Source organism: Pelecanus crispus, chromosome 1, assembly GCF_030463565.1.
Source record: "Pelecanus crispus isolate bPelCri1 chromosome 1, bPelCri1.pri, whole genome shotgun sequence".
Lineage (NCBI taxonomy): Eukaryota > Metazoa > Chordata > Aves > Pelecaniformes > Pelecanidae > Pelecanus > Pelecanus crispus.
Window position 1 is genome coordinate 131,670,582 of NC_134643.1, and position 26,641 is coordinate 131,697,222.

Consider the following 26,641-nt stretch of genomic DNA (forward strand, 5'->3'; position numbering starts at 1 on the left):
TCTGCTGCTCCTTCCTTCTCAGGGGAGGACTCCTCACACTCTTCCCCTGCTCCAGTGTGGGGTCCCTCCCATGGGAGACAGTCCTCCACAAACTGCTCCAGCGTGGGTCCCCCAAGGGGTCACAAGTCCTGCCAGCAAACCTGCTCCAGCATGGGCTCCTCTCTCTCCACGGGTCCACAGGTCCTGCCAGGAGCCTGCTCCAGCCTGGGCTTCCCATGGGGTCACAGCCTCCTTCGGGCTCCCCGACATGGGGTCCTCCCCCAGCTGCAGGTGGATATCTGCTCCACCGTGGACCTCCATGGGCTGCAGGGGCATGGCCTTGCCTCACCATGGTCTGCACCAGGGGCTGCAGGGGAATCTCTGCTCTGGTGCCTGGAGCACCTCCTCCCCCTCCTTCTTCACTGACCTTGGTGTCTGCAGAGCCATTCCTCTCACATATTCTCAATCCTCACTCCAGCTGCAGTTTGTGTCCTGTTGGTTTTGTTTTTGTTTTTTTTTTTTCTCCTTCTTAAATATGTTATCACAGAGGCATTACCACTGTCGCTGTTTGGCTCAGCCTTGGCTGGTGGCAGGCCCATCTTGGAGCCAGCTGGCATTGGCTGTATTGGACATAGGGGAAGCTTCTAGCAGCTTCTGACAGAAGCCACCCCTTTAGCCCCCCCGCTACCAAAACCTTGCTATGCAAACCCAATGCAAACTTTGAGAGCAGAATACAAGCCTTGAGATCATTAGAAGAGTCATCTGTGTCCAATAAATATTTTTGTCCCAATGTATTGAAAGCTTTGATTTTCAGTTTGGATCTGCTGTTCTTATATTTTATTTTTTTGCCCAACTAAAGTTGAAATATCTCCTCTGAACTTGATTCACATTTTTTACATCAATGTATTGTGGAAGCATGAGCAGGTAAAAATTCTAAGATTTCAGTTTTTGTTTCTTATTCTTAATTGAAGCATGGCTGGGAATTTAAAAGACCATGACACAGGTTTGATAGTGTTAGACTGCTTCTTTTTGCCCCCGTCCTTCCTCCGCACCAAGGTGGAAACTGTTGCAGCTGCAATGTAGTTATTTCTCTATCTTACATTTCTGAAAGCCATCTAAGGATTTTGGAGAGATTTAATTCTGGGAAAACATTAGGTTGTTAACATTTTTGGTAGCAGAAATACTCATGGTATGTCACCATCTTTTTCTTTTTGTTCACTAAATGCTATGTGGCTTTATGACTAGATACGGGAATTTCTCTAATCCCTCTTTAACTAGTGAAGACAAAAGGGATGTAGCAGTGACTCTGGCTGTCAGTTAAGAGTTTTTAAGTTTAGACTGCAAGTCTATGTAAGATATTCCTTTGCAGATAAAATGGATTAGAGATTGTAAAAAGGAAAACAAAGGTCAACATTTGTATGAAAATAACCTGTGAAGAAGAAGAAAAATTTCAAATATATATTGTCAAATTCAAGAAGACTCAACATAAATACAGTGCTCTTTAAAGACGATCAGTATTTCAGTATTAAATGACATGCCAATTGTAAATATATGCAAAAGGGACAACAAGTAATGCTATGTTTTCAGCGAGCTGTGATTCCATTTCCTTTGCAATTACTTCAAATAAGAATTAACATAAAAATATAATCCTTGAAAATATCATGTGTTTCTCTGAAAGGTCAATACCATGGCTGTTTTTCACTTTACCTTTAAAAAAATCTCCAAAACCCAAAATGCAAGTAAATGTTTACAATTGTCATTGAGCTGCTTGGCATTATATATAGCAACAAACATTTGATAAAATGCATAGAAATAAAAGCTTGTAGAAATGCCAGTCATCCACTGGTGATATCTGCAGAGTTTACTGTAATGTAACCTTACTTGGAATCTTGGTCACTAAATGAAAAATAGCTTCTTTGTTATTAATATCTTTCTTAATATTTCTTAATGTGTTTGAGAACTCCAAGCATTGGTGGGATGGGTGGGAGTCTTGTAGGTGCTTTGTATTAGATCATAATATCATAGGTGCATTTGGAAGTGATAGTAACGTGAATAATAAACCAACACCTCTGTTTAATTGATTATATGTAGGCTTATTGCTATTAGTGCTGATTGATACTCAGTTGTATAAGGTCAAGAAAAATGGTAGAGGATTTGTAAGAGAGAATGTTCTGCTTTCTTTGGAAAGAATGCCTTCAGAGAAACTTAGAAATGAGGTAGGCTTGTAACAGACTTCTAGAAAAAAAGAAATGTATTTATGGCCTAAATAAAAAGTGAGGGAGAATTTTCAGTGTATTCAGCAAGAAATTTGATGTGAGTGTATTAGTAAAACTTAATGGAGTTATTTTTTGATGGGAATGTTAACATCACTGACTAGAACTTGTTTAGGAATAAAAGATGTTAAAATAGCTAGAAAGAGGCACTTCACATTAAAGTTATTTGTTCTACTTTTAGAAGTAAATAATCCATAAATATGGGATAGGAGGCAGATGAATCAATGTGTTAAAAATCACTAAAAATTAGGAAAGCCTACTTGCTATATCAGAGAACAGGAGTTCTAGTTTAAAAACAGGACTTATACTTTAAAAAACTTTCTGAGTATCTGTATTGGTTCAGGCAACTTAAGGTCAGATATCTCTGCATCCTTGTTCCCCTGAATTGAAACTGTTCCTTATGAATTCATGAATATTATATATAAATATAGATATGCCTTCAAGACTAGTTCATCTTTCACTGCAGTCTAGCTTGATACCAGACAGCTTTTTTTCCCCTGAAACAATAGGTACTTTAGATAAACTAATAAACAAGAAGCAGTTAAAAATAGCAGCTATTGCCTTGTGAAGGCCCGCTGCAGGGCTCCAGTCAAGTTGTAAAGCTTGCTTTGCCAAAGTTTTGGGGTAAAAGGTCAAGGGAAATATTAGCAGTTCAGAGAACATTCACTCATGAGAGTTCAGGCAATTAGAGCTGAAAAGATGAACCATGACATTGATAGGGAGGCTAAAGAAACTGAAACTCGTCAGTCTTCTTGGAGATGTTTCTCTATCAGGATAGAACTCTAAAGACCAGGACACTTGCACCAAAGAGCGTAGCTTACCAGTTTTATGGACCATTTCTCATATGAATAACCAGCTGTTCTTCCAGGGGGTGCTGAAGAGGGTTCTTAATTGCTTCCATATATAATAAAATATCTTCATAAGTGATCTGGATGATGGGATCAAGTGTACCCCTGATGAAGTTTGCTGATGATACCAAAGAGAGTGGGGAAGTGGACACTTTGCAAGGGAGAACCACCCTGCAGCAAGACCTGGATAGGTTGGAAGAGTGGGCTAACGAGAATCTTATGAAGTTCAACAGGGACAAGTGTAAGGTCATGCACCTGGGAAAACATAACTCAGGGAGGTGCACCCAGGTACAGAAATTCCTCCACTTAGTGGCAGAACTCCAGGAGGAGGTGAGTAGGTTGAGGAGTATCAGGGACTGTGAGAAAGAGATAGACTACTGGAACTGCATGCATAGAGACTTGTCTCTAATCATCTGCCAAATATTTATATTTCTATATTTAGAAGTAACTATAATTGGATTTAAGATGCCAGTGGGTCATTATAATTACTAATGAGGAATAAGTGTGACTGACTAATCCTGTTGGACCTGCTGGGTGAGCACGCTTGGCATAGAGGATTCTGTAGATGAAGGCCCAGTCTGAAAGAACTGTGTTTACTTTCCAGGATAGATGAACTGCAGGAACTGATAAGTTAAACAGATCAGGGAAAAATTTGAGCAGAAAGAGAGAGGGTAATGAAGAGGAGTTACTTAAGTGTACCAGGAAGCAGTGATGCAGCATTAGATAGAGATGCCAACGATTTTAAACTAATAACGACAATGAAGTGGCAGAAATATGTAATATATGTCTGTCTGTATTTTCAAAGAAGCATGACAATGTATACTGTGGTTCACTACTAGTTGGAGAAACTCATAAATGGCTGTGGTGGGTTAAACTTGGCCAGCTGCCAGACACCCACCCAGATGCTCTCTCACTCCCTCTCCTCAACAGGATGGGGGAGAAAAAATTGCTAAAAAGGTTTGCGGGTTGAGATAGATGGGGAGACTGCTTACCAATGACTATCACAGGCAAAACAGGCTCAACTTAAGGGAAATTGTTTTAATTCATTTTCAATTAAAATAGACTTTTGTAGTGAGAAACAAAGATAAAAATTAAAACATCACCTCATCCCTTCCCCATCCTTTTCTCCCAGACTCCACTTCACTGCTGCAGCCCAGAGTCCTCTACCTTCTCCCTCTGCCACCCTGAATGGCACAGAGGGTAATGGGGAGCAGGTGTCTGTAGTCACTTCATAACATTTCCTCTCTGCTTCTCCTTCCTCATGCTTTTCTCCTGCTCTGTGAGTCCTTCCATGGGCTGCAGTTCTTCAGGAAAAATTTGGTCCAGCATGGGCTATCCACAGATGACAATTCCTTCAGGAAACATCCAGCTGCTCTGGTGTGGGGCCCTCCATGGACTGCAGTGTGGCTGTCTGCTCCGGTGTGGTCCTCTCCACATGCTGCAGGGAAATATCTGCTCTGGCAGCTGGAGCACCTCCTCTCCCTCCCCTTCTCTAACCTTGATGTTTCCACTGCTGTTTCTTACTCTCCTTCCTCACTCCTCTGCCCTTCTGATGTTTTTGCCCTTTCTTAAATATGCTTTCACACAGGTGCCACCAGCTTGGCTGATGGGCTCAGCTGTGTCCTGTGGTGGGTACATTATGGAGCCAGCTGGAACTGTCTCTGTCCTGCACAGGGAACTCCTGGTCTTTTCTCACAGAGTCTGCCCCTACAGCCCCCTGATACCAAAACCTTGCCACCTACACCCAATATCTGTCAAGAATGAATATTTTAATCAATTGGCTGAGATGAAACTGGCTTTAATCATAAGCAGCTGAACATCAGGGAAATCTGTTGTTCTGCTCTGGCTTTTGGGATGCATCAGACCATTCTCAGTGTAGCTGTGTGTCAGATCTTGCATATAATGTAATTAATCTTTGATCTGAGATTCCCACTCTCCAGGACACTGCACTGTGCCATATAGACTTGCAGTTCACAACAATAACAGCATAAAGGTCTCTAAGCTCTCTTATGTGGTGTAGGCATGCCTGTAAGTTACTCAGGCTGGGTATCTTAGCAAGAGAAATGATGAAGATGACTTGGTCAATATTTAAAAGTACTTTCCTGGTAAAGGGACCTATATAACTGCAAACAATATAGAACAAAACTTTTTATAAGAACAACAGCTTGAAGCTGGAGTTGCACAAATTCAACCTGGAAGTAGCAAAGGCGATTAGCTATGGGGGTGAAGAAATTCTATCTGAATGACAAATTCTTTAACTGTAGGGGTTTTGCAAATCACAGAACATTGAAAATAGTACAGGAAGTGACCTCAGAAAGTTATTTAATCCAGCCTTACTGCCTCAGATAATATTGTGTGCTTTCTCAGAAAAATGCTTCTGCCAAATGGTAGTTATCAGAAGCAATTGAAGGATGGTTGGGTTGCACATAATGACCTGCAATGAATAATGACTTTGGATTTTGTTATCCAGTGATTTCTGTTGGCTGTAAACTCTGCAAAGTTGATCCCTCAAAACAACTTTTTATCTTTCTTTTCCTACACCAAAGTACAACAAATAAAAGAGAGATAATTTGATTGCTTGCTTTTTTGAAAGATGGTACATGCTGAGCTGATAAAGAAATTAAGAATCTTGGACGCCTACAGTACATCAACTGAAGTGGGTGTGGATGGAGCTAGTTATAACAATATGAGAATGAACAAGATTATAGAATAATTCCATGAGCTGAATTTTCCCTCACTTTACATTGACCACAACACAGATGAATAGAGGAAAAAAAACCCTAAGCAACTTTGTGTTTTCCCTGATGCTGGCTTTGCCACAGAAGGCAACAGTTCACAATTCAAATCAGATTTCTCTGCTGTTGCATGAGCCAGAGGGCAAAGATCAGGCAGAATGTTCCATACACTCCATTTCCCTGTCATTCCTATTTGTGACAAGAGCAGAATAGATAGACTCCTTAAAACTTGATCCTTAAAGTGGCTTTGGGAGTGGATGTCTCAGGCAGTATACTTCTCTGGGAGTCTGCAGTCCCAGGAGACATTTTCTGGGATGTTTTGAATGGCAGGGCAACTTAGGAGCCTCAGACTCTGAGGGGCTTAGCAACTCTTCACTGTCAAAAATGGTAATGTCTGGGGTCTCTGCAGCAGGAACATGAAAGCTGTAAGAGCCAGGTTTTCAGAACTTCCAGGATTTCATCATCGATTCTCAGAACTGAGATCCTGAGACTTTTGGTGTTAGGAAGAACTCTGGGTGATATCATACTCATTTATCCTAGGTGTTAAGCCTAGAGATCATGCGGGGTTAATTCTATTACCTATAGTCATCCTTTGTGCAGTTCGGTGAGCTTTTTTCAATTCTGCTATATCCTTTTTGAGGTAAAGAGGTGCAAACAGTAATCAAGGTTTGAGCCCTTTGGATGGGATCTGGTGGCCTAATGGTGATCTATGTTTTTGTCTGTTCCTTTTCTAATTATTCCTAACACTTAATTTGTTTTATTGGATGTTTCCCAGCACTGTGCTGATGTTTTTATGAAACTATCTGTTGCAAATCCCAAGTTCTCAAAGGTGAGTTATAATGGCTTGGAAGCCATAATTTTATGTAAACACGGAACTGCTTTTCCTGTGTGCATCTCTTTACGTCTATGTACACAGAATTTCCTTGTTATTTTGTTATCTCATAAGGTCCCACTATCTTTGCACTGTCAATCTTTGTCCTTACAACCTGGAGCAACTTAAAACATCAGTAAACTTCCTTACTTTCCAGTTGTCACAGACCCTTGAGGTCTCCATTAATGGCCTTCCTACATAGTAAGAAGTGTTAGTTCCTACATTATGTTTCTTTGCTTCTTTCCTTGCTTCTTTCCTGTCTGCTGGTTTCCTTGTAAGTCTATAGAAAGGGACTTTGTTAGAAATAGAAGAATTAAATCACCCTTGATCATGTTCTTGTTCAACTCTTTTAATGAACTCCCACAGGTTTATAAGGCAGGACTACGTTTTACAGATGTTGACTCCTGCCAGTTAGATCTCATTTATGTAGATTTTATTTATAGTAGATATAATTTATAGTTATCCTATTCTTTTATTCTTTATAATTGTTTCTACTTCCTTGCATGGTATAGATTTGAGGCTTAAAGGTCTGTTATTCTCCTGATCTTCCCCAAATTTTTTTTTAAGATATTGGTGTTCTATTTATCACCATCCAGTTCTCAGGTCCCAAGGTAGTTTTAAGTAAGAATGAGATATATATATATGGGTTTTTTTTTTTTCCCCCTGGTCCATCATAAGAACGAGGTAAAGGACCTCCCAGAAAGTTTCCTTGACAGCAGCTGTCATCCAGGGAAAATCCTGCCATTACTCCCATCAAAATAAGTTTATAGAACTACTGCCATCATTGTGATTGCTCAATTTACATGAAAAGATGTGTGCATTGAGTTCACTTGAAAAAGTAGCTATTGTCATGAAAGTTGTGCACCAGGTGTGAATTAACATGATTCCATTGAAGACATGGTATGCTGACTAATATTACAAGTCCTCTGCTTCACCACTTAACTTGTGTAAGTACATATACATACAGTACGTGATAGGCATATTTCACATACCACTGTTAGTTGATTGCCTCTGCTTTAGAATTCCCAGCTGTCAGAAGACCAATAAGTCACACATAATTTCCCTCTGCCCTCTATTCTAATTATTTTTTGTTAGGCTGCACAGTTCCTATTAATTGTTTAATGGGGAAGGGTGATTTGGGTTGGGGAGAGGGGGAGAGGCTTCCTTTTGACTTTAGCATCTGCTATGTCTTCCAGAAAAATCTGCAAAAATATCTGCAGTTTACAAATATAACCTTTTTCTATATTTAAGAATTCTTTTGAAGTATTGTTTAAGTAATATCAGCTTGAGTAAATTAAGAAATTTCAAGATTTTACTATAGGTTATTTTCTTTCTGCCATCTCTTTCATAAAGTTTTTTGGGGGGTAAATTTAAATTTTCTTTAACTACATAGAATATTATTACAATGAAAGTATAAACCAGTCAGCTGACTTTTTGGTATGTATTTTAAGATATTCTATTGCAACTCAAAAATTATAGGTCTTTTTCTGTTTAGAGAAAGCTTTCTCTGCTCTGTTCATATGTGTGGAAAGGCAGAATACGTTTAGATTCTACTGTTTTCTAATTTTTCTGACCTTCATGCCATCTTAAGACGTTAATCTCAAAATCACTCTGATTTTGAGAGCTTCCAAGTGTGAGCTTCAGCCACTAAACTTTTCTTATTGATCTTGCTTAGTTGCAGGTCTAATGCAAATCAAGTCTAAACTTAACTCTTACCTAGTCTTTAACTCTCATTCCATGTGGTCTCCCCTTCTCCAGTTTCCCGTAAGAGACTTGAGCTGTTGCTTGTATGAGAGAACTTTGTTTTTTCCACCTCTTAATTACTCAGCTTTGCTAATTATTCTGAAGGGTTTTTTTACTCATTTCTTTCTCAATCTTCAATGAGGATTTGATTAAGAACATCTAGATCTGCCTCACAACATGCATAACAGGATGTCTGACTGTTTAACTCACAAAAACCTATTCAAATAGGGGAGCATAAAGTTAATCAGTTGTTAACTTATGGTAATACTGTAAGGAAAGAGAACTTCCTGTGCTAGTGTGTGTGGGAAGAAAAATCAAGCTACGTGCTGAGGTCATAAAAAAACAATAGGGACCCAATACTGTTCTTTTTCTATCTATATAGTTCTATTATTAGAATGTTTTAAGGTGCTCTTAGGCAGAAGACTGAACTACAACAAAATATTTCAGAAGAAACAAGTTACTTTCTTTTCTAGCCCCCTTGCTTTACAAAGACTCTAAAATGTGCTCCTGAAATGACATTTCTGACTCACAAGTTTGTGCCTAACTATTTAAACTATTATTATTATTATTTTGCCTAGGAGACAAACAAGTATAAACGTGGAATTCACTAGTCATTTTCTGCGCCCTGCTGAAGCAGTGTTGCTGCTGATCTCAAAGACTGTGGGTGGAATAGGTGGTGCCACACTGACGTTCTCTCTGAAAACTGAAGTCAAGTATATTGAGCCTGCTGTAAGTTTATGTGTGTATGATTAATACTGTCACAAATATATTGTTCATCTGTATGTTGTATCAAACAAAAGTGAACTGAGGTAAGAATAAAAATGTGAGTTACCATCAGCATTAGCCTTTGACCTATGAATTTTCAGGTTTCCAATATTAGCCTATGTACATGCAGAGAAAAGCCTAGAGGAATATCTAAGATGCCTAAGGATATAAATCATACTTAGATCCTGGATAAATTTAGAATTTTTGCACTGATTGCTCTGAAAATAAATCCGGAGCGCTTTCAGCATATGAATGCTTTTGAAATTCCATTGCGGAGGTGTTGATATGCCCCTCAGCCTAATGATTTCTGTTGTCAGATGTAGATGGACAGCAAACTTTTGTTAGATGTTGCTAGGTTTATTTGTGCTTTTTAACTTTATACAGTCTTTAGATTTAAGATATATCCCAGAAATAGTCAGAGCAGAGATAGATGTGTGTTCTATCGTTTGTTATCAAACATTCATTGAGCAGATCTGGATAGATCCTCTTCTGAATGTAGTTAGTTTTTATGTGATTCTCTTTTTTTTTCCATGACTCTCTTTATACCATGGCAATAGACACTGATATTAGAAAGGAAGGTTGGGGAAGAGAAGAAAATAGAGGACATGGAAAGATAAGAAGGCAAAAAGACAGCTTGGTTCTCGGCCCTGTGCTATCATTTTGAAGAGCATGTAAAATATGGTGAAGTTTAATGCATGTTTAAAAAAAGATAGGCTTTAACTATTCTTTGCTGGCCACAAAGCCTAGCATTTAAATTATGTTAATTTTGTAGTCACCAGTGGTCAAATACATGGTTCTATTCTTTGTAATATTTTCCTGTTTGTTTATGTATTATACATGAATGTGGTTTCGCATCTTTTTCATATTGATATAAATTTTTGCTCTTTTTTTAGGATACATTAAAATGCAAATCGCCATGTTATGAGCTGAAGAAAGTTATCCTAAATGTTACTAATCCCTTCAGAACTGATGGCATGTTCAGGTAGACAATGCTGTAAAGACATATCTATAATGATCATGCTATTTTATCAACTCTTTTTCATAATTTTCTTCTTCTCCTTAAAAATGTAAAACCTTGGGGTTAAATTATGGGGATGTACATTACCAAAATTGTTACAAGCACTATAAAGTGGAAGCTATCATAATGAATACAGAAGATAAATAAGCCTTAATTGAAATCCATCTCAGTGTAAGCAATAAGGCTAGACTTTTAATCAAATGGAGCTCATGAACCTTGCTTGTATTTTTGTGTTTGGCTGAGGTCCAGCAGAATTCCAAAGAGAAACCAACCATGTTAATTAATAGATGTTAGGTTTTTTCCCCCCAATCTGCTTTATCCTGCTGTTTAAATTATTAAGCATGCAAAACAAAAAACCATGCTTTTGCCTTGGGGCTCACATCACTATCAGTTAATCTAATTTTTCATTTGTATTCATCATAGATGTAGCAACTGCAGAGTTATAAATGTTGCTTTCCTTAATACAAAAGAGAGTGAGTACTGTGTCCCTTTAAAATCTGTTTATGTGATCTGACTCCACATTTTGTCTTTGGTCTATAGAGCTAAACAGTGGTTCATGTCATTCATTTACAAGAACCATTTTCCATAACATTTTTAGCTTGTTTTACTGATCTGTTTAATATACATGTTGCATAGACTGCAAATTAAATTTCTCTTTCATCCACAGAATAGTTTTGGTATAGACATCTGTAATAGGGTTGTTTTCACTGCTCCAGCAATGTGCTCTGGCATAAGCCTCCTATGTGGGAATCATATGAGTTTATTTAGCTTCTTTTTTTAAACTCCTTGAGGTGGTCAGTGAGACTGCCTGTAATCAGTTCTATGATGTGGATAACTCTCTTGGAAAGAATAGATTAAAGGCAATGAAGTAATTTAATTTTATATATATATCACTCAAAAACTACTTGACAACTACTTGAGGTAAATATCAATTTGGGCAACATTTGAACCAGTAATCTAAAATAAAAGATTCTTTGTATCGTGTTTCCAGTGTTTTGAACCATCTAGCGTTCCATCAGGGGGTGCATTGCTTAGTTGCAAATAACACTAGGAAATGCACTTGTGGTACCAACGAAGTAGCTCTTTTACAGAAAACTGGGCTGAAAATCTTAAAAGTAGGTGTATAATGTAGTACAATTTAAGAAAAGGACAAATTAAAAATATGAGAGCCTCTTTGACCTCACATCAAATGTATAGCAAATGTCAGATAGTTCCAAAAGCTGTAAATTCTGCACCCTAAACTAGTCCTTGCCTAGCATTTGGCTGTTTGTTAGATGTTGCCCATTCTATCAACTAAGTAATGTACATAAAAGGAAAGAAGATCAGAATCTTTGAGGAAAAACTAAAGTGAAGCTGTTGCTTCAGGTTCCCCGGTTTATCAGGGAAATCACAATTTACTCTATCTTAATAGATTTATTATCTACAAAAGCAAAATAAAATTACCTGAGGTTTTTTTCTTCAAATGCAAATGACTCAATTATTCAATCATTTAGTTTAGTACAGATCATTGTATAAATTACGTTTCAGAAAATTATTTCTGATTTAAAGTATATATATAATTTGTCTTAATATTGAAATGGGCATTATTTTTCTGGTTTAAATTTTTTCTTTTTTTAAAAGAAAATTGAAAATTGTTCTGCATGTCATAACATGGCTGTAGACCATCCCTAAGATTACAAATCAACCTATGTTATCGATGAGTTTACGGTATTTCCCAATCACCCTTGAATAAGTGTCTCAGGATTTTGAATGCTTACATGAGCTTTAAAAATTATATGGCTTAAATTTTGCAAAATGCTTTAAGTTATTAAATGAAGAAGAATTAATAAATTATTATTATTTTTTAAAAGCTGTTTAAATCTTTTTTTTAGAGTTCTTTCAGTTGGGGATACTTTAAAAATAATAAGCTTCTTTAACAAGCTTTCATTTAAAAGTTAGAATACGCTGAGTTTTGTCTTCATTCTGCAAGCTAAAAATGTGATTATGTGTACTTGCCATACTCCAGGGTCATTTTGCTGGAATCAACAAGTTGCTTAACGCATCCAGAGCAAGTATATCAAGCCAAACAAGTAAAACAAGAGCAGATGTTCAGGTGAGTTTTAAATGGCAATTTCTAATTATAATGTATTGAATTATACAGTTCTATTAGTATTACATCTTTGTGTGTAGCTGTGTGCATACTCATTGTAAAGAATTATAAGTTAGGACATGGAAATATTGTAGAATTACGTAACGTTTTTCAAACACTTAACAGATAACTTAGCTCAAACAGTGTAGAAAAGATTAATATCAAGTAAAAGATAAAAATGGATGTAATATGCCATTTGGAAAATGTGTTAGAGAAAGCAGGGTTGAAAGGTGAACTATTGATGCTGGGATAGGAGCAACCATGGTGACTTAGGTGACTGAAATGCTGAAAACTAGTTCCAGTTCACTACAACAGGATTAGTTCTGATACTTGGAATGAAGAAGGTAGAGATATTTGAAGGTGCAACAGTAAGGTCAAGTTTTTATTTAGAAATAATCAGTCTATAGAATTCTAATTGTGCTGAAGTGTAAAATATTACAGGTTCAGTAGGCTCCTGGAGATGAAAAAACAGAGTAAGAAGTTATTAGTGCAGATATATCAATATAAGTTAACATAATTTTGTATCTAGACATTATTGCTTAACTGACCATGAACAAATAGGAAATCTGGATGGAGAAGGAGAGTTCGAAGTAAGCATGGTAATGATAATAAAATGACAAAGAATAAAAACCAGAGAGTAATTGGAATGGGAGTCAAGGAGAGATACAAACAAAGATCTATGCTTAAGACCTATAGTCTGAAAGAAGGTATTTCTGCCTTCACTGTCTTTAATTGTTAGACAGTGAGATAAATACCAATAAGCTTAGATGAACAGGCAGAAGTATTTGTGGGCATTGAGGAGGTGAGATGTAAATCAGAATCACTGATAGTTAAGGTTAAAGGAGAAAGAGAGAATCAAAAGGGTTTGAGAACTAAAATTCATGGCACTCTCTAGAAGTAGCCCAGCATAGAGAAAGAACTACCACAAATATCTGAAACAATTTTTGGAACTTGTCAGATATTAAGAATTGCACTGTTTTAATAATTGACAGTTTAATAACTCTGTTTTTCGGTCACAGTGTTAATTCTAAGTCTTTTTGATGATAGATTTTGCATTCACGTATCGGGCAATTTATTTATAGAGATCCATTTCTCTAGTCTTCTGTCACTTCAACCATGTTTTATAATTAATTATTCATAGACCAGTATTTATAATCATCAGCTGGAATAGTATAGTAGCTAAAAAATCCCCAACAGAACCAAGAAGTCAGCTTACAGGTAAGATAACCAAAGTGTGACCAATCAGGTTTCTTCTTATAGAGGCAGGATGTAGCTTTGAAAATACACCATCAGCAGCCCTCTCACAATACGTGTGAAAAATACTCCAGCCCAGAAATACTATCAAGAAAGAATACTACAGCCACCAGAACACTATTACATAGACGTTTTAGGTGGATTCATTCAATGCCATTCTGTCCCTCATTTGTGTTCTGTGGACTGCACTGATTGTCAGCGTCCTGTGTACTTTATGCACTTACAGCTAAGCTACACTTATCAGGTGTGCTACAACAGGTGAACCTCCAGTGATTAATGATTGTTAGTTTTGAAACGTGCAGCCAACATTAGCATAATGATTTTCGTCCAAAACCTGCAGATATGTTTAGCAAGGCCTGTATCCAAGGGGAATAGCCATGCCTATTTCATGTAATGCATGCTAGAAAAAAAGAGCCTGGTTGCAACTACCAGTAACTCTGATAACATCTCCAAACTCTCAGCCTACTAAAGAAATGTTGGACTTCTTTGACTGGACATTACTTCTGTACACATTTTTTGCCAAAAAGACCCTTGGTCTTTTCTGAATGTGATTCAAAATGTGATGTAATAAAGAAACAGTGTTCATTATCTCATATGCTATCATTTCTGATGGGGGAGATAGATAATATTTAGAACTCAAATGCCATTAACATATGCCAGAGTAAAGGGCTCCATCTTCAATTTAAGCAGGAGAAGAAATAAACTGGAAAACTGTATAACTCTTATTAAAAATTCTCTTAGGACAAAACAGTGATTTTCTAAAACTACTGTCCAATGCCTCTTACAAAGAAAGAAAAAATAATAGAGCCACTCTGGTAACTCCATCAATGTCTACAGATTTTACTAGTATATTGTACTTAGATGTATCAGAAGCTGTTGAAATAGAAAAGGATTTTTCATCATCCTGCATATTTCAGCTTAATTTATCCCTAGGAAATAAATCAGCCTAAAAAGTGTAATTTTAGTCATACATCCAGGCCTCACTTTTACTGAAATTGATTTGAGGGCATCTTAAGTCTTTAGAAATCTCCAGTACTGATTTGCTATAATTTTAGATGTTTCTGTTATCTATGATAATAGAAGCCACTTAGGTGCTCTTTTTAAGAAGATTTTTTCTTGAATGGAACATAACAAACTTCTGAAATTGTGTTAAAAAATTAGTATGCGTGCAATTCATAACTGATCAGTAAGAAGATTGTACCTGCAATTATTTTTATTCTTTTGTTCAATGCAGAAAATGCCTTCTGTGAAATGGGGGCCCATTGCTCCGAGTGCTCCATAAGCATAAAAATACTGGAAAATCGGTGCTTGTACAAGTAATTGTGTCTACATGATTGATGCCATTTGCATGCTTCGATCCTAACAACTTAATCATCCGTGCAGGTCCAAGTGGGTCTCCTCAGTCTCATAGTTCATTCTGCATCTTCATACTATGCCCCCAGATGTGTCAGACACAGCACTTTGAACCTCACTGTAACGAGCTTTACGTGGCAGGTAGCCTTCTTACCTACTGCCTTTCCCCTCTGGCAGTATCACAGGCACTCAAAATGGTGTCATTCATACCAAAGAGGAGACCAACCCTTTAGTCATTGTGGCACAGGCTCATCATGCTGTGACTAGAAACATATGCCAATCTGAAGCTAGAGCCCAGACAAACTATAACCTTACTGGGACACAATGCTGTCTAAGCTAAAAAAATTAAACAGTAGCCCATGTCTGAGGCAGGGTGTTTGTTATTCAGTGGTTACAGGCAAGACCTGTTTGTCCATGGGGAGCTGCATGATGTTTGGTGAGAAAGATAGTGGTTTTTCTTTCATCCAGTTGGCCTAGTTTTCCTTTTACATATACTGTGATACATGTGCCTGGATTTTTTCAAGTTATACGCTTGTCTGTGCTTTTCCAAGCCCTTGACACTTCAGTTATTATCCTTGGCCTATATCTATGTGCCAGCATGGTCTACTCCCTGTGGCAGAAGGAGAACCAGGTGGAGAGATGCACGCCGCATGGCCCAGGAATTCTAATATAAAACTACCCATGAGTAGTTTTCAAGCATGTTGGTATTTTGACTAATGCCCATTAAAAAAAGTATTGAATAACAGTAAAAGTTCAAGGTTATGTTTAATAGCTACCTTTTCCTTCATAGATTTTTTTCTGTAAAACTAGGAAGTGGTGAAGGTATACTAATGATTCACTAATAGTCCTATTCTAAGACCATGACTAAGCAGTTTAGAGTATCCATTACAGTGTCCATGAGTCATAAGGATGGCTTATGATTGCACACTGATTTGCAAAAAAAGCTGTGAATGTGGATAAATATTTTTACATCAAGAAAATCTCATTCTAAACAAAAAAAGGAACGATTGATTAATGAATTTCAAGTCAAGCTTTGCAGAATATTGTATATAACTTATTTTTTTTTAACCAGAGATAATACCAGAAAATCCAAATATTTTTAACTTTCTGAATTTTGTTCTTATACTTTTCATTCTAAGCAGTTTCATGTGTCAAGCAAAAAGTTACATTAAACAGAATACCTGTATTTACTTACTGATAGGATAAATAAAAAATAAAGATCCATTGTGTCTCTATGTAATATAGGTTATGTAAGACAGCATTAATACCCGTTGTTTCAGAAAATATTTTTTAGAAATATACTATCAGGAGTCATCACAATTCTGATTAATATTTGATATATTAGAAATTGATCTATATTAATGTAAGCCATACTACCTCTTTTGGGCAGCTCCTGTTTTACTTTCTGTCCTAGTCTAGTTCTGAGATCACAAACTATTCCACGGAGTATGGAAACTGGCAAATATCTTAGATGTGAGTTTTGTGTTCAAATGTTTCAGTATTATTAGTGCATTAATAAGTGGTTCCTTGTGTCCTTTCTCTCTCTAATAAAATGTTTACTTGCTTCTGTCTTCTAAAGTTCATTGATCAAGTTGCTGCTATGTGGACTTAAGATTTCCCCATGGTGCCTGGCACTTTTCAGTTTTCTTTTTGCCTCAGTAATATATAAAATCTGGAACTGGAAGGGACTAAAAAGGTCATCTAGTAAATTTGGCTCCAAATACAGAAAGCAAAATAATTTTCATTTTCTGAGAATCTGTTGGACAGAAAACAGAGTTATTGGCTTGTTTGTACCCTGGACTGAAGAGGTAGACTATTGTACATGTATAGCTATGACAACATGATGATGTATGCAGACTATCTATGTTGACTGCATAGATGATTTTGCTTTTGATCTTGATTTTTGGCATACCTGGTAACATGGCAAACCCAGTCTCTTTGTGGTGCTATGTAGGAAGAAGTAGCTGGCAACTCAGAGGTGATAGCTTCTAAACTGTTTCTCACTGGTGCACAGGTATGTAAGTAATTTGTAGTACAAGTCTGAACTGGTTAGACGAAACCATGGCAAGAATGAATTGGAAGTATTCACACCTGCCATTTTCTATGTCTCAACCAGGTCTTTGCACCAAGTAATTGAGAGGTGCCCTCCTAAACCAACCCTCACCTGTAACTTACTCTTGCAGAACTTTTTGTTCATTTAAAGCACAGTAAAATAACCTTGCTTTAGAAGGGACAAGATGTGTTTGCAAAAAAACCAAAGCGAGAGGCAGTTTGTGAAGTTGCTCGGTCACCATTCCCTCTATTAAACTGAATCACTTCTAATACCCGAATTATCAGACTTAGAGACCTGATCAATAGTGTGATATAATGTGCTTAGTCTCACAAGTAGACCACTGATCCTTTGCCATTGTGTCTACACAGCACATGCACAAGCTTGATGCTGGAACTTGTCTCAGGTTCTTCAGCAGTGATATTTTTTATACAGTAGACTTCAATGTTAATATGGAGAAGAATGATTGGTGTGTAAGGTGTGATAGGACACTACTGCGGGCTTAATACCATAGAATCATAGATTTGTTTGGGTTGGAAGGGACCTTTAAATATCTAGTTTCAATCCCGCTGCCGTGGTCAGGAACATCTTCCACAGGATCAGGTTGCTTAAAGCCCTGTCCAACCTGACCTTTAACACTTCAAATGATGGGGCATCCACAACTTCTCTGGATAACCTATTACACTGTCTCACCACTCTCATCATAACGGATTTCTTCTTTGTATCTAATCTAAATCTACCCTTTTTTAGTTTAAAACTGTTACCCCTTGTCCTATCAGTACAGGCCTTTGCAAAAAGTCTCTCTCCATCTTTCTTATAAGCCTCCTTTAAGTACTGAAAGGCCAGAATAGGGTCTTCCCGAAGCCTTCTCTTCTCCAGGCTGAACAACCCCCACTCTTAGGCTTTTTTCATAGGAGAGGTGTTCCAGACCTCTGACTGTTTTTGCAGCCCTCCTCTGGACCCACTCCAACAGGTGTGTGTCTTGCTTGTGCTGGGGACACCAGAGCTGGACACAGTACTGCAGGTGGGGTCTCACCAGAGCACAGTAGAGGGGCAGAATCACCTCCCTTGACCCGCTGGCCACACTTCTTTTGATGCAGCCCAGGATATGACTAGTTTTCTGGTCTGCGAGTGCACACTGCTGGCTTATATCTAATTTTTCATCCACAGGTATCCTCAAGTCCTCCTGTGCAGGGCTACTCTCAATCCATTCATTGCCCAGTCTGTATTGATACTGGGGACTGCCCCAACCCAGGTGCAGCAAACTGTCTGTGTAGACTTATTTTATGGCAGCGTTAAGCTATTCTCCTAATCAATTTCCTTATTTCTCTGTGTATTGAAAGAGGATGTATTGAGCCAGACTCAGAATATTACCATGTGTTGTGGTTTAACCCCAGTCGGCAGCTAAGCACCACAGAGCCGCTTGCTCACCCTCCCCCCCGGTGGGATGGGGGAGAGAACTGGAAAAAACAAAAGTAAAACCCATGAGCTAAGATGAAGACAGTTTAATAGGACAGCAGAAGAAGAGGAAATAATAATAATAATGATAAAAGAATATACAAAAAAAGTGATGCACAATGCAATTGCTCACCACCCGCTGACCGATGCCCAGACAGTCCCCGAGCAGCGATCGCAGTCCCCCCTGGCCAACTCCCCCCAGTTTCTATACTGAGCATGACGTCACATGGTATGGAATAGCCCTTTGGGCAGTTTGGATCAACTATTCTGGCTGTGCCCCCTCCCAGTTTCTTGTGCACCTGGCAGAGCATGGGAAGCTGAAAAGTCCTTGACTGGTGTAAGCAGTACTTAGCAACAACTAAACCGTCAGTGTGTGATCAACATTCTTCTCATACTAAATCCAAAAATACAGCACTGTGCCAGCTACTAGGAAGAAAATTAACCCTATCCTAGCTGAAACCAGGACACCATGCTTCTTATACCTTCCTGATCTTAACTATATTCCTTTTGTTTTTATTATTGCATGAGATGCTATTTCTTGTTGTTATAGAAGAATGAGACACAATGTACATGTCTTCCACAACAAGATTTTATTTCCCTTTCCCTTCACTTATCTGCAGGTTCTTTGTTCATTGGGATGAGAATAAATTTACAATGAGAGACATTCAATACAATGTCAAATCAATGCAATGAGTTTCTCTGTCATTCAACTCTGAAAGTAGGACTTACTCAACATATAGTTCACCCCACTCTTTATGTTCTCAATGTGTAATTTCCATGTAATACGCTTATTATGTTAACATTTTTTCATGCAGCTTCTGAGCAATTTGTTATTTTTACAGTGATTCTTCTGCTGTAGTCTCTGTTTTTGCAATCATGACTTGGCATTCTGCTTCAAATGTAAAGCACTGAAAGAGATGACATTTTATATAAAATTTGTATTTTTGTATTTTTATGTGAGATATTTATTTGTAAGTACAGAATAAATAGTATGTTGTACTTGCATACTTCAGAGATCATTTTCCTTTCTGAAAAATGGCCTTTAAGTATAGGTATTAAAATGAATCTCCAGGGTAACATATTCTGAGAATTTTACAAGTCAATTTATTTAAATTTGTGATTTTTTTCTTGGCCCAGAAAGATTAACTATTTATTCTTAGGGAGACCCAATAGCTATTAAATGCTGTATGTAATAATTGTTTGCTCTAAGCTGGTTCATCAAATTTTACTGCTAGGGGAGAATGACTTTTATGTGTGGATAATATTACACCTGAGTCTAGAGCTGAAACTCTACTTGCAGTATTTTTTTGAGATACATTACAGTATAGTTTTCAGCATCTATGAGCTCTGTGCTCGTTGTAAATTAAACAAAACTCTCATTCCATAAATGTAACTGCACTGTCTTAACTCCTGTCAACACTGGTAGAAATTATTCGTGAAGAAGGATAGAAAAAACTATAAAGTAATATCAAGGAAGTATGATGGTAAGAAGCACAATTTGCTTGGGGGAGGGGTGAGAATAAACAGATTTTGTTGTAAGATTTTTTTTTTTTCCAAGTATCTCTTTCTTTTCAAATACACTTGAAAAGCAATATTGTCATGAATAGAGTTAAGGTGTTTAGGTTAAGGCTCATCCCCTTCACTCCCTTCTCAGACAAATCCTTGTGAATGATTGTTAGTGAATATAGATCATTCCTGTAGCCTTGGTGTAAAAGAGGTACAGAAGGACAAGCTTTGCTGTTCCCAGATTTTGTTGTATCCTCTTTTCAGGGCTATAACCTTGTGGAAATGAACCTTGCATGTGAACTAAATTAACTGAAACAAGAAGAGAATTATTTTTAGTAGAAATTGCTTGAAGATCTTCTCTTATGAGATTTGATCCTTCCTAGCAAGATCATGAACTACATATTAACATGGGGATTTTACATCTCTAATTCTTAATTGTGTAGTATAAATTCCACATACTTACTCAAAGAGCCAAGAGTAAAATTTGCCTTTGTACAAAAAATCATGGAAAATTGTGTCCCAGTTTATATTTATTCTGTGAGCAGAAACATTGTAATCCATGTATACAAAAGTAAATTTCAAGTGTTTTTTTGCTTGTATAATTCTTGTAGGGAAAAAACTAAAAAGAAAAAAAGTCTAAGGAATATTTTAGAGAAAACCTATTTTAGGTAATTAATTTCCACTGTGATGTTAAAAAGACAAAGATTTTGAAAATGGCAAATGTAAGATGCCAAATTCAGTCTAAAAATCATGCCTCACAAGCTTTAAAAAATTTAAGTACTATTGATTTGTTGCAATTCATGCATCCTTGGTATACAGAATTCCAATGGGATTTTTTTTTTTTGTGATGGTTTAAATCTGGATCTTGCACTTACTGGATTGAATTTGGATCACTCAACATTTATTAGGGTTACTGTAAAATCCATGTTTTACTTAGCTTTACTGATTTCATTTGTTAATAAAAGGGATATTGCCCAGGTGGCCAAGAAGGCCAACAGCATCCTGGCTTGTATCAGGAATGGTGTGGCCAGCAGGAGCAGGGAGGTGATTGTCCCCCTGTACTCAGTGCTGGTGAGGCTGCACCTGGAATACTGTGTCCAGTTTTGGGCCCCTCACTACAAGAAAGACATTGAGGTGCTGGAGCGTGTCCAGAGAAGGGCAACGAAGCTGGTGAAGGGTCTGGAGCACAGGCCTTATGAGGAGCGGCTGAGGGAACTGGGGTTGTTTAGCCTAGAGAAGAGGAGGCTGAGGGGAGACCTTATCGCTCTCTACAACTACCTGGAAGGGTGTCAGTCTCTTTTACCAAGTAACAAGAGATAGGACGAGAGGAATTGGGCTCAAGTTGTGCCAGGGGAGGTTTAGATTGGATATTAGGAAAAATTTCTTCACTGAAGGGGTGATCAAGCATTGGACCAGGCTGCCCAGGGAAGTGGTGGAGTCCCCATCCCTGGAGGTATTTAAAAGATGTGTAGAAGTAGTCCTTAAGGACATGGTTCAGTGGTGGACTTGGCAGTGTTAGGTTAATGATTGGACTTGATGATCTTAAAGGTCTTTTCCAACCTAAATGATTTTATGATTCTATAAGTAGATTTCCTAATAAATTTCTTAAACATGTTGCTGTCCTGGGGCTCGGTTAGGTTAGATAACATTGTATAAAGTCACCCTGGTTTTATAATAAAATGTGTGGTGATGTGGTTTTTACTATTATGATGTGGCTATCTGACTTAAAAAATCTAAAGAAAAAAATAGATGAATAAACAAATAATTAAATAAATATGAACTTACATGTTATTTTTAAGCTTGAATTCACAAAATTAGATTTTTATTTTAAAATCTATAAAGAAAACATGCAGGAAGCTGTCTTTGAATTGTTATATATTTATAAAATTTATATTTATATATTAAAACATTTATCTGGCCCTTCTGAGTTATAAATACTTATGAATAGCAGGGGGAAGGATGCCAAATCAATCCACTGTATGGTCCAATGTACACGTCATCATTTAAAATCCTGGTGCATAGTGAGATTATTTAAGTACCTTAGGGAATTTACCAAAATGCATGTGATGAAGCTAAATAGTGTGTCTTGAAGAATAGAAGTATTTATTTCAAATACATAAATTAGAAAGTTGCATTTAGTGATGAACTTTTAAAAATTATTTAGAGAAATTTTTATTGTTGAGGTGTAGTAGTATAAAACCCAAAACATTACTGTTTTACATTCCAAATAGAAATTATAGGACCTCTTTTAAAGCTAATGATATGTTACACTACATAGGAGTTATTCAAATGGTTGACTTGTAGATTATAAAATGTAGTCTTCCTAATTGTTAATGTTCTATGCAGTAACTAAAGTCTCCACATTTAAGAATATATATAAATTAAATATAAAAAATAAGGTAAAAATGTCTCTTATTAATGCTCTATTGACTCTACTGGGTTAAATATAGGACTTTATAAACCAATGAGCCTCTCATTTCCTTTACTATTGAAAAAGCAAACTTCCAAGTGATGAACTTCTTGTGCATTTCCAGCCAAGATCCACAGTTTACTTTTTCTTTATTTGTAAAAATGTAATTTATTAAGCTGACAAAGAAGGGAAAAAAGGAATAATTCATGACAATCACAATATGTTACATTTAAAATAATATTCCCCACAGATAAAGTTTTCAAATTTAGATGGTGAAATACCAATGTCTCTGAGGCCAGAAATCTGCAGTTGCACTGAACGATAAATGACAACAGCAGCAGAAATAAAACCACTAACATTTTAATTGGAAAAACTGAAATGAGATAACATTTCAACAGTGTTGTATCTCAGGAAATGAAAGCAACTAAGGTCTGAACCTTCTCTAGGATGTGGTAGTGTCACTCCCCCATAAATTCAGACTTCTGTTGAAATCAGTGCCACTGTACACAGGAGTTGGGTTTCCTGTATTTCTCCAGGCCTAAGCAAGGAAAGAAAAAAAGGGATTTGTTAGCTTTAGTTAACACCTGTTGAACTGCTGTTGGGGAATTTTTGTTGTACACCTCGGGTCAAATTAAGCGCACATTTGTGCTTAAATATAAAAATTTAATGAACAAATGCATTGGGCAGAGACCTACTGCCATAAACAGCTCTACAAGGAGTCCGCAAAGATGCGACACGAGCCTATTCCTTGTATGTACTTGTACCAGCAGCAATCCTATGAGCATCAGCATCAGGCACCTTAACCCAGTGTTTGGTTTATCCCCCAGCACCAGCTCTATCTACCAAAAGTGGCTCCTGAGCACTTGCATTCCATGATCCATTGCTACAAGACGCTGCTGCGTCATTTCTTATCTCTTCAGCAAGCGAAACTTTGCTGCCTTACAGGGAGTTGTTCTGGTTTTGGCATTCCTGCCCTCCATGCCAGATTGTTCCTTGGTCCCGAATTACCATTGCTGAGCAGTTACAATTTGAATTTCCCCTTCACTGGACAGAGTTCCTTTCCAGGTGGTATTAGAGCTAAAATTTAGATTAGAGTAAAGTTTAAACCATGAATTCTGACTCTGGCAGAATGACTAGTAGTATATACAAGGTTTCCAGTAAAGCACTGGAGACATAAACAGACTTTCCAAAGCCATAGGCTAGAACCTTAATTTACTAGATAATTCCCATTTTTTTACCTATATGAGCTGCTGATTTGTTTTCTAATTGAGCTAATAAATGTAAAATGTTTACATAAAAGTGTGTATCACCAAAAAAAAAAACAAACCCCAACCAAACCATACAAGTATATACCAGGAATTACAATTAATGCTACAATAGTCTAAATTTAAATGTCTTATTTTTATTGTTTCTAAATGTTAATGTTGTGTTAAAGGTATTTTGACCCCTAGGTGGGCAGGTAAAAGTTAATAGATTCAGTTAGCTCTCAGGATGGTACCTGGATAAGGTAACTGACTTATCATGAATAAAGCAGAATGCTTACCTTTTCTTTAAAAAGAGGAGACTGTTAAGCTAGAAAGAAGGTAGAGAGCAGTAGAGAAAAAAATTGAGGCTTTAAAAAAAAAGTTAAGAGGAGATCTAGTATCTGAAGTGTGTTCTTATAAGGGGCAAGGAAAGACTGTTACTTTTCTAAATCAGTTTCTGTAAGAAGCACCAGTCTAAAGACATGTCTAGAAGTTCTATGAATGTAAGTCCTAGAGTGAGCACAATGCATCTGAAATGAATTTGGTTTGCAGATACTTAGGTGTATTTCTATAGAGTATTTTTGGGGGGAAAAATAGGAAAGACTGAAAGGAAGCCAAGTGAGAGCATCAGAGGAATGCAAGGCCTTACCACTTCATGATGTATCAGGGAACAAATCTTCTTTGCCTATACCCATACAATATTGAAATGGTAAGAGAAGAATTGGGGCTGAATTCCCCCAGAAGCGTTATTGGGCAGGAGTATTTTTGACTGGCAAAATATATTTGTTTTTTTTTTTAACATGGAATTTTGCTTATATGAGTACTGCAGAGATACTATACAGGTTAATTGAAGGGAGCATGTTCTGGCTCTGCTGTAAATATGACTACTGACTTAAGTGGAAGAGGTGTTATTTAACATTATTGGTAGGTAGACAGTTCCAAAATGTGGTTTGTTTTTTTTTCTTGAAAACATTTCCTTTTCCAGTATTTATTCATAAAAAGGGAAAAGAAGCTATCTATTACTAATAGAAATGTCCAGCTTTAGTGTATTACTTTCATTTTTATTTTTTCCTTTTAGTTCTGAAAATAACATATTAAATTATAAAAAGGGTGCACTGCTTGAAGATCCAAATGAAGAGAACAACTTAAATTGCTGTAAGTACCTCTGTACAATACCTCTTGTGTCACTACAGTAGAAATTAGAGTATCTACATAAGAAAGATTTTGGCATCTAAAGTAAATATTATTTATGGGTATGCTCAGTAACTCGTTTATAGGATAGTTCGTCTTCTGATATATTTAATTTAGTGAAATGATCTCTAAGGTTGCACTGTAGTCCTAATGACTTTACCATTAAAAAAAAAAAGAAATCTGTTTTTCTTCTTTTAAGGGCCCATGGGTTGGCTTCATGGAATTCTGATGTGGAGCCTTTGCAGTTTGCCTAATTTTTTTTCAAAATACTCATCAACAGGGATTGTGCACTTCTTGCTCTTATTTCCTATGAAATGTCAGTCAACAGTTCTGTCAAAATGTATGAATCTAGAACTACAGTCTTTTCTAAGAATGTTGAAAGTCCACTTGAGCAAAATTTGTATGACGGCCTTATGAAACTAATTCTGTACTCTTTGAAAATATTGTTGTGTTTCCATGAAATCGTATGGAAAGCAGTTTTGTAATCTGAATAATCTAGCCCTTCTAGATATATTTATTATTTCATATTGTATTCTGAGATGTAATTAACAACCGACTTATACACAGTTCATGAAAATAAAAAGTATGCACCTTAAGTAATGAAGTGAGGTACAACTATTGTACAAATCTGTGAATAGCTTACAAGGGTTTTTATGGCTTCAATCAGATTGGAGCTACAGAGACATTTCTGATGGCATTTCAGGTCTTTGTAAACAAAATTATGTTTTCATTTCTCGTAGAAGTGCAGTTCTGCTTTGGGAATAATTCCCCAACATTCTCTCTATAACATGGTGAATAAAACCTAAATAAGAGTGTTCTTCACATGTTTTACACCCTGACCTGAGAGAATAGGTACTACTAAGGGTCAAGAGTCCTAAGTGGAGAGTAACAGGAATTAGGTTTTTTTTTTTTTTTCTTCTTTTTTTTTTTGTCTTGGAGCAGCCATAACACAAAGGAAGAAAACTGTCCAAAAAAAAAAAAAATCTAAATTTTGTAATAAATGTTACTTCTTTGGCAATTGTTTTAATTTCACAGAATCCAGAGAGGAAGTGAGGAGGGAGGGCTCTCACAAGACTAATTTAGTCTGCCCCACAGTTTGACGTACTTTGAATGGGGAACACTTGAACAAGAGACAAGTTTGGGAGTTAGTGCCTTATTTACTGAAAAATTAGTTCCTGTGAGGGCTGCCTTACCCTATTTGATGGAAGGGTAAAAATGGGACTTGGGTCCTGTTGGTGTGTTTTTGGGGGTATTTTTTTGGCCATTGTTTATGTAGGCTTTGGAAACATCAAATTCATATCAAACTTAACTGTTTGTTGAAGTATGAATATTGGGAAATTCCTATATTGATTGGAAAAGAATGTGGACTATGAAGAGAAAAGGTGGGGGTTGTGGTTAAGCCTGTCTTCATCTTGGTTCTTGGTGGTTTTAGGGGGGTGAATCAGTTTTATTTAATTGGCCAGAGTTTGGCATAGGTTTCTTATGTGATATTCATTCATTTCTGTTGCCTGCACTTTCACTTCTGTTCTTAAGTCTGTTGAACTGCCTAGAAGGTTAGCCAGCCAAGGTTGAATGAAAGTCTGGTTCTAAAGTATTCTGCATTATCAAAATATGTTCAGCAGATGAAAAACATGCAGTGAGAAAGTAGTCAGACCCTGCTAGATTCAACCCTAAGATTCTTAGTGTCTTATGAAGAAAGCACTTTGTCAGCATAATGCTTTTGTGAAAGCATTGCAAAGAAAGCAATCTTGCCAGTATTTAGTTTTTGTCCATTCTGGAGGATTTCAGACTATAACATAACATAGTTACTGCCAC

General features: G+C 37.0%; 1 protein-coding gene across 1 annotated transcript in view; it reads left to right on the forward strand.

Annotated features, from left to right (window-relative positions):
- CFAP47 (cilia and flagella associated protein 47) overlaps positions 1–26,641 on the forward strand; it is a 353,360-nt gene that overhangs the window by 113,682 nt on the left and 213,037 nt on the right. The window contains exons 38-41 of the mRNA XM_075714741.1: positions 9,028–9,178; positions 10,108–10,196; positions 12,238–12,324; positions 24,714–24,790. Of these exons, the coding sequence (XP_075570856.1) occupies positions 9,028–9,178; positions 10,108–10,196; positions 12,238–12,324; positions 24,714–24,790 (404 nt within the window). The remainder of the gene's footprint in view (positions 1–9,027; positions 9,179–10,107; positions 10,197–12,237; positions 12,325–24,713; positions 24,791–26,641) is intronic.